Consider the following 8,750-nt stretch of genomic DNA (forward strand, 5'->3'; position numbering starts at 1 on the left):
CCATAATTCAAAAAGACACATGCACCCCAATGTTCACTGCAGCACTATTTACAATAGCCAGGTCATAGAAGCAACCTAAATGCCCATCGACAGACTAATGGATAAAGAAGACGTGGACGGCGGGTGGTGGTATGAATTGGGAGATTGGGATTGACATGTATACACTAATATGTATAAAATAGATAACAAGAACCTGTTGTATAAAAAATAAATTAATTAAATTAAATTTTTTTAAAAAAGAGGTCTTCCCTGGTGGCGCAGTGGTTAAGAATACGCCTGCCAATGCAGGGGACATGGATTCGAGCCCTGGTCCGGGAAGATTCCCACATGCCGCAGAGCAAGGAAGTCCATGTGCCGCAACTACTGAGCCTGCGTGCCACAACTACCGAAGCCCGCGCGCCTAGAGCCCGTGCTCTGCAACAAGAGAAGCCACCACAGTGAGAAGCCCGCACACCACAACGAAGAGTAGCCCCTGCTCACCGCAACTAGAGAAAGCAGCGTGCAGCAACGAAGACCCAACACAGCCATAAATAAAAATTAAATTAATTAATTAATTAATTAATTTTTAAAAAGAGTTCATAAGAGATAGAGACCCTACATACAAGTCTGAAAATGTCTTTATTTTACCTTTAACTTTACTGGATGTATCTGAACATAGTTTGAAAATAATACCTCTCAGATCTTGAAGGCTTTGTAACATTTCTAGGCATCTGTGTTGTTATTGAAAAGTCAGATGCTGCTTGGTTGGTGGTCTTTTGTACATGACCTTTGTTTTCTCTCTGGAAGCTTTTAGATCTTTTCTTTATCCCCAGTGGCCTGAAATTTCATGATGATATGCTCTGGTATAGGTCTTTTTCATTTATTGTGCTAAACATGTAATAGAGTCTTTATTCTGAGAGTTCATGTTCTTGCATTGGAAATTGTTTTGTATTTCTTGGATTTCCTCCTTGTTAATCTAGTCTCTTTTTCTGCACTACCTATGGGTCAGATGTTGGATCTCCTGAATTGCACCTTTACTTTTTTTTTTGCGGTACGCGGGCCTCTCACTGTTGTGGCCTCTCCCTTTAAGGAGCACAGGCTCCGGACGCGCAGGCCCAGCGGCCGTGGCTCACGGGCCCAGCCGCTCCGCGGCATGTGGGATCCTCCCAGACCGGGGCACGAACCCGGTTCCCCTGCATCGGCAGGCAGACTCCCAACCACTGCGCCACCAGGGAAGCCCCACCTTTACTTTTTAAAACATCTTTTACCCCCTGTGTTAATTTTGTCTTTTTATTTTTCTGCTCTCTAGAAGATTTCTTCAACTTCATCTTTATTGCTTTTTGTTTGTTTGTTTTCCAGGACTTTTTTCTTAGTTATTAATTATTCTTTTATTTTATAGCATCCTAATCTTTTATTTATTTATTTTAAGAGCTTTATTGAGGTATGATTAACACAACTATAAACCGTACCTATTTAAGATATACAGTTAGATAAATTTTGATGTATGTATATATCTGTGAAACTATCACCAAAATCAAGATAGTGAACATATCTACAACCTCCAGAAGTTTCTGTGTGTCTCTTGATAATCCTTTGTCCCATCTCTCCCACTTGTCCCCCTCCCCCATCCCCAAGCAACCACTGATGCTTTCTCTCAATATCATCCTAATCATTTTTTGTGGCTGCAGTATCTTCTCTTAATTTTCAGAGGTTATAGTTTTCTTCGGCTGCCTGTATTGTCTGCTTCCTTAGTGATTCTCTTGAATGCATTCTTTTCTGCTCTTGAATGTTAGAAATTTTATCCAAATGTCCCTTAGATCTCTTTTTTTTAAAAGAGTGAGACACCAAAAAGCTGATTGGAGGTTAGATAAGCATGGATGGGGCTTGTAGACTTCTGGTCTTTATAGTGAGATAATTGGGTGGTGCCCCCCCAATACACACACACACGTCATTATCTATAGGATTTTTTTCCTTGGAGTGTTCACTTTCCCAGCTTAATCTTCAGATCTACTGCCTAGGAGATATAAGGCTGATGCCCGTGGTTCAGGAACCAAAGGGAGTAAGGTAGAGGCTGGCAGTCTCACTGTTTAGACGTTAGGATTTCCCATATTCCCCCAGTCTGTAACACTTCTCCTCCACCATCCACAGTGCCTATTATTCCAAGTTTAGAACCTCACTGGTTGATATCTCCAGAAAGACAACTTCCTGCTTCCTGCTAGGTATGGGAGTAGTGGTCTTCAGGTTCTGTGAGGTGGTGGAGTAGACCTGAGGATCTAACTGTTCCCAAGTAGCCTTTTAAGGAACTCTCATGTTTTTAGCTTCACCCCTCATTTCCAGCTTATGACATACTGCTGCCTACAATTCCTGAGCTTTTCCTAGGTTTTGTTTCACTTTGGGGTTTTGTTTTTTGTTTTATTCAAGTGTGTTTATAGGGATGGTATCCCTCTCATCTTGATTCAGGATGATTTTAGTGCTGCTACTGTCTGAAGGAGCATCCTTCTGTAAGCCTTGCTTTTATTCCTGTAGGCTGGCGAGAACAAGGAGCAACCAACACACAAAACTACTGTTTGTGCATAGCTAGAGATGGTAGTGATTTTACGGCATCCTGGGCATTTCATAACCATGGAGTAGGAATTGGGGCTCTGGACAAGGTGCTTCTTCTCATGTTTCCTCTTTTCTTTTGGAGAGGGATGAAGGAGGAGATCCTTTGCAAGAGGCACATACTCATGGGGAGGCTGTCACTGCTGGAAATGCTTTTTTTTTTTTTTTTTTAACAGTTTTCATGTTTTATTGTACTTAACTTAAATTTCACCATTAAATACTGAGCAGAAGTATATGCTGGCCTTATGTCCGGAGTTTTGAAATGTAAAGATAAATGGACGGATGGCCTTAAGGATGTGATATATTAGACATTGTAGAATATATCAAATAATTAGAGAATCTGGGGGTAGTAACATTCTGTCTATATACATTTACACATTTAGTGGCACAAGTAGACTCTATAGGGACAGGAAGACAGATGTAAAGCTTTGGGTTGCAATTAGAGGAAAAGCCCATTCAGGACTGAACTGAGAGGTCCTTGTTTGCTGACAGACTCTCCCCTTGACTTCAGACTTTAGACAAACTAAGTAGTTTTTTTGGTCAGTATACAAAAACCACTGAATTGTACAAAATCCCTATTAGTCATGAGAAGCAGTAGCAACAAGGTAGATTAAGGAATTGGCTCAAGCCAATTCAGATTGTAGGGTCTGGCCAGTCAGAAGTGAGCAGGGCTGGCTGGAGGCTGAAAATCCAATTGGATGTTGCATTTCAAGTCTGGGATCTATAGATTAGAACAGCCAGCAAGAAACTCAGTCTAGAGGCAGAATGGTTAGTGCATTGCTCAAAAATCCTTGTTCTCCAAATAAGTTTCTAAAAGACTTTCCTCAAACAGGGTCAAATTTCTGTATCTCAAGTTGGCTTGCTTTTTGCTGGCTTTCCTCTCTGCTGGCATGTAGGGTTCGGCTTTCTCTAAGTCTGATAGTCTTCCACTTTGTATTTCTCTCCTTCCTTTATTCCTTTACCTTCATTTTAGAGGAGTTTCTGGAGAAACAGAATAATCCTCTCAGGGTGTTTTTCAAAAGGATTCTTGAAATTGAGAAGGCTGTCCCTGCTGTCTCCCTGAGGAAAAAGCCACCCAATCTGCATTTTGTCTCCTCAAGAGGGGGAGATAAATGAAGGCTTGGCATGCCATCTCTGAAAGGTTGCTGACACTGGGCTGCTCCTTTGGTTGAGATAAAGTATGATAAATTATTTAACTTATTAATTTGTTAAATGTTATGGACTGGCAAAAAAACCAAACCAAAACAAAACAGAAAAACCCTTGTATATGTTATTTAAAAAAAAAATGCTTCACAGCTATCAAATTAGTACAATACTCACAGGTATACTGACCAGTATTCACCACAGTATTTCTAACTAGAAAACAATACTCCTGTTCTAGAAATCTGATTCCAAGTACGTAGTCTAATTAAATACTTTATTGTACCTCAGTTTTTTCTAGTAGATTCACAGGTGTCCTATAGTGAATCCAACATCTTTTTAATCTGTGCAAAGAAACTGGGAGATGTATTTAGTCATATTCCCCTGCCATTACATTTACCACTAGAGTTGTTTAGTCACCCCCATCCTGCAGTACCTTTAAAGAAAACAAGCCTGATAGGCTGATAATTTTCATTGATTTTGAAGATTCCCAAGGCCCTGTGGACTTTTTTCTGCCTGCAAGTCTAAATTAATTTGCACTTTCTCCAGGAGCCATTTATGTTAACATCAATTTTTTAAAAGACCTAACATTTGTATAACACATTAGAAATTTTTGTAACTCTTTAAAGTTCTTTTGCATGTATTTTCTCAATGAACCAAGCTGTGCTCAATGACCTATGATGTTTTTTGTGTTTCCTAATGAGTCATTTGCATTTCTCCATTTAAGAATTTCAGTCACTTATCAAAAATATCAATATTTTGTTGTTCATTATGCATCCACAGCCTGCTTTATTTCTAATCATCTTGTTTCCCTTTCCTTTCTTCTTTTATAATTGTTTTCCCAGGAATCCAACAAGATGGGAATGCAGTACTTTAGTCTGATGAAGCTCTGCAGAAATAATGACCGAAAACTAGCTGCAGCCAAATTTTATAGCTTTCTTGTCCTAAAAAAACAGCGGGCTATTGAGCTGAGCCAGAGTGCTCCCTATGCAGATATTATAGCTACAGTGGGACCAATGTTCCATAAAATGTGAAGGAAACCCAGAACATGCAGATTTATGTCACCATTGGAATTTCTTTATAGATTGTTCAGTTTAATGCCAAAGCTGTCTGGAAGCAGCTGAAGGTCTGGTCCATTTCATAGATAGGTTTTTCCTCTTTGTAAGCTCCTATTTCCTCTTTGTAAGCTCAGAATAATCATAGCTAGAATTGGAAACCTATATGCTTACAGAAATACTTAATTATAGCTAAGTAATATTTTAACTTAGCTGACTTGAATGCATATCATTTACCATTTCCCTGACTTGAGTGTTGCATTTAGAATACATTTTTAAAATACTATATGCCTTCAAGAAACATTCAAGGATTTTTAAAAAATTGGATTATTTACTTAAATTTTATGGGATTAATTAATAATTAACACTTTTTTATTTCCCCACAGACAATAATTTATTTGATTCTAAAGCATATCATTCTTCATTTGATGTGCCCCGGCTTTTAATCTAATGTCTTAATTGAAGAGTTATAAAATTCATCTTAGTTTTTAATTATCTGAGTGGCCTTATTCTAATAATAGGTCATTCAACCTATTTATATACTATTTAATGATTATTATGACCATTATTTATGTATCAGCAAAACTGCTTCTTAACATTAAAAAAATTAATGGATACTTATTCAGCGTGTTGTCTGCAACTACAATTAAAGTAAAGGTCACTAAAATAAATGTTATTTATGTGGTGTTTACTGAGCATTTTTGACATTAAAACCATTCTTTTTCTTTTCTCTTAGTTGAAGTTTAAGTTAAGAAATTTTCATGTAATTGTGAGCTCCATAGTGTGCTGTAAAATGAAGCCTGTGGGACTGTCTAAAATACTATTGTATCTGGAATTATGCTACAGACTAAATTGTAAATGGCCCCTTTGAATGTATTAACTATAAGTTTTAAGTGTCAAAATTGCCCTTTTAAAATTTTCCTTTAATTTTTTTTTTTCTTTTTTTTTTTTGCGGTACGCAGGCCTCTTACTGTTGTGGCCTCTCCCGTTGCGGAGCACAGGCTCCGGACGCGCAGGCTCACCGGCCATGGCTCACGGGCCTAGCCGCTCCGCGGCATGTGGGATCCTCCCGGACCGGGGGACGAACCCGTGTCCCCTGCATCAGCAGGCGGACTGTCAACCACTGCGCCATCAGGGAAGCCCAAAATTTCTTTTAATTTTTAATCAGCACACAGAAAAAATTGACTTTTTAATTTTGGTGCACAGTTCTATGAATTTTACATGTATAGATTCCTGTAACCACCACCAGAACTAGGATACCAAAAAACTACGTTGTACTATCCCTTAGTAGTCACACCCTTCCCCCATTCTAACTCCTGGCAAGTACTCTTCTACATGACTATAGTTTTATCTTTTTAAGAATGTCATACAAATGGAATTACATAGTATGTGACCTTTTTGAGACTGGCTTCTTTCACTGGGTGTGTCTTTGAGCTTAGTACAAATTGTAGCAAGCGTCAGTGGTTCAATCCTATGTATTGCTGAGTAGTGTTCTGTTCTCTGGATACACCAGTTTATTTATCCATTTATCCCCTGAAGGACATTTAAGTTGTTTCCAGCTTTTGACAATTATAAATAAAGATGCTACATATACCTCTGTATAGTTTTTGTGTGAATATAAGTTTCTTCTCTAAGGTAAATATCTAGGACTGGGTCATATGATAAGTGCATGTTTTTTGTTTTTATAATTGGAGTATAGTTGCTTTACAATATTGTGTGAGTTTATACTGTACAGCAAAGTGAATTAGCTATACGTATACATATATCCCCTCTTTTTTGGATTTCCTTCTCATTTAGGTCACCACAGAGCACTGAGTAGAGTTCTCTGTGCTATACAGTAGGTTCTCATTAGCTATCTATTTTATACATAGTATCAGTAGTGTATATATGCCAATCCCAATCTCCCAATTCATCCCACCCCCTCCTTCCCCCTTGGTATCCATATGTTTGTTCTCTACATCCGTGTCTCTATTTCTGCTTTGTAAATAAGGTCGTCTATACCAATTTTTTCAGATTCCACATATATGTGTTAATATGCGATACTTGTTTTTCTCTTTATGACTTACTTCACTCTGTATGACAGTCTCTAGATCCATCCATGTCTCTACAAATGACCCAATTTCGTTCCTTTTTATGGCTGAGTAATATTCCATCTTCTTTATCCATTCCTCTGTTAATGGACATTTAGGTTGCTTCCATGTCCTACCTATTGTAAATAGTGCTGCAATGAACATTGGGGCGTATGTGTCTTTGAATTATGGTTTTCTCTGGGTATATGCCCAGTAGAGGGATTACTGGGTCATATGGTATTTCTAGTTTTACTTTTTTAAGGAACCTCCATACTGTTCTCCATAGTGGCTGTATCAATTTACATTCCCACCAACAATGCATGAGGGCTCCCTTTTCTTCACACCCTCACCAGCATTTATTGTTTATAGATTTTTTTTGTTGGTTGGTTTGATTGTTTTTTTAACATCTTTATTGGAATATAATTGCTTTACAATGGTGTGTTAGTTTATGCTTTATAACAAAGTGAATCAGCTATACATATACATATATCCCCATATCCCCTCCCTCTTGCGTCTCCCTCCCACCCTCCCTATCCCACCCCTCTAGGTGGTCACAAAGCACCAAGCTGATCTCCCTGTGCTATGCGGCTGCTTCCCACTAGCTATCTATTTTGCATTTGGTAGTATATATAAGTCCATGCCACTCTCTCACTTCGTCCCAGCTTACCCTTCCCCCTCCCCATGTCAAGTCCATTCTCCACATCTGCATCTTTATTCCTGTCCTGCCCCTAGGATCTTCATAACCAATTTTTTTTTCTTAGACTCCATATATATGTGTTAGCATATGGTATTTGTTTTTCTCCTTCTGACTTACTTCACTCTGTACGACAGACTCCAGGTCCATCCACCTCACTACAAATAACTCAATTTCGTTTCTTTTTATGGCTGAGTAATATTCCATCGTATATATGTGCCACATCTTCTTTATCCATTCATCTGTTGATGGACACTTAGGTTGATTCCATGTCCCGGCTACTGTAAATAGAGCTGCAGTGAACATTGTGGTACATGACTCTTTTTGAATTATGGTTTTCTCAGGGTATATCCCCAGTAGTGGGATTGCTGGGTCATATGTTAGTTCTATTTTTAGTTTCTTAAGGAACCTCCATAGTGGCCGTATCAATTTACATTCCCACCAACAGTGCAAGAGGGTTCCCTTTTCTCCACACCCTGTCCAGCATTTATTGTTTGTATATTTTTTGATGGTGGCCATTCTGACTGGTGTGAGGTGATACCTCATTGTAGTTTTTTTTCTTTTTTAATTTTAGAACTTTATTACTTTTTTTATACAGCAAGTTCTTCTTAGTTACCAATTTTACATATATTACTGTATATATATCAATCTGAATCTCCCTATTCATCACACCATCACCACCTCCGCCCCGCCCTGCCACTTTCCCCCCTTGGTGTCCATACGTTTGTTCTCTATATCTGTGTCTCAATTTCTGCCTGGCAAACCGGTTCATCTGTACCATTTTTCTAGGTTCCACATATATGCTTTAATATATGATATTTGTTTTTCTCTTTCTGCCTTACTTCACTCTGTATGACAGTCTCTAGATCCATCCATGTCTCCACAAATGACCCAATTTCGTTCCTTTTTATGGCTGAGTAATATTCCATTGTATACATGTACAACATCTTTTTATCCATTCGTCTGTCGATGGGCATTTAGGTTGCTTCCATGACCTGGTTTTGTAAATAGTGCTGCAATGAACATTGGGGTGCATGTGTCTTTTCGAATTATGGTTTTCTCTGGATATATTGAGATTGCTGGGTCATATGGTAATTCTATTTTTAGTTTTTTAAGGAACTTCCATACCGTTCTCCATAGTGGCTGTATCAATTTACATTCCCACCAACAGTGCAAGAGGGTTCCCTTTTCTCCACACCCTCTCCAGCATTT

At 38.5% G+C, this 8,750-nt stretch overlaps 1 protein-coding gene and 1 pseudogene across 1 annotated transcript in view; one reads left to right on the plus strand and one right to left on the minus strand.

The window, feature by feature from the left end:
• The window catches only part of RAD21L1 (RAD21 cohesin complex component like 1), a 29,631-nt gene extending 24,605 nt beyond the window's left edge, over positions 1-5,026 (plus strand). The window contains exon 12 of the mRNA XM_055090675.1: positions 4,566-5,026. Within this exon, the coding sequence (XP_054946650.1) occupies positions 4,566-4,754 (189 nt within the window). The 3' untranslated portion in view covers positions 4,755-5,026. The remainder of the gene's footprint in view (positions 1-4,565) is intronic.
• LOC102979913 (40S ribosomal protein S27-like) lies at positions 2,447-3,548 on the minus strand (annotated as a pseudogene).
• Positions 5,027-8,750: the final 3,724 nt, after the last annotated feature.

This window comes from Physeter macrocephalus, chromosome 14 (assembly GCF_002837175.3).
Source record: "Physeter macrocephalus isolate SW-GA chromosome 14, ASM283717v5, whole genome shotgun sequence".
In the NCBI taxonomy this organism is placed as follows: Eukaryota; Metazoa; Chordata; class Mammalia; order Artiodactyla; family Physeteridae; genus Physeter; species Physeter macrocephalus.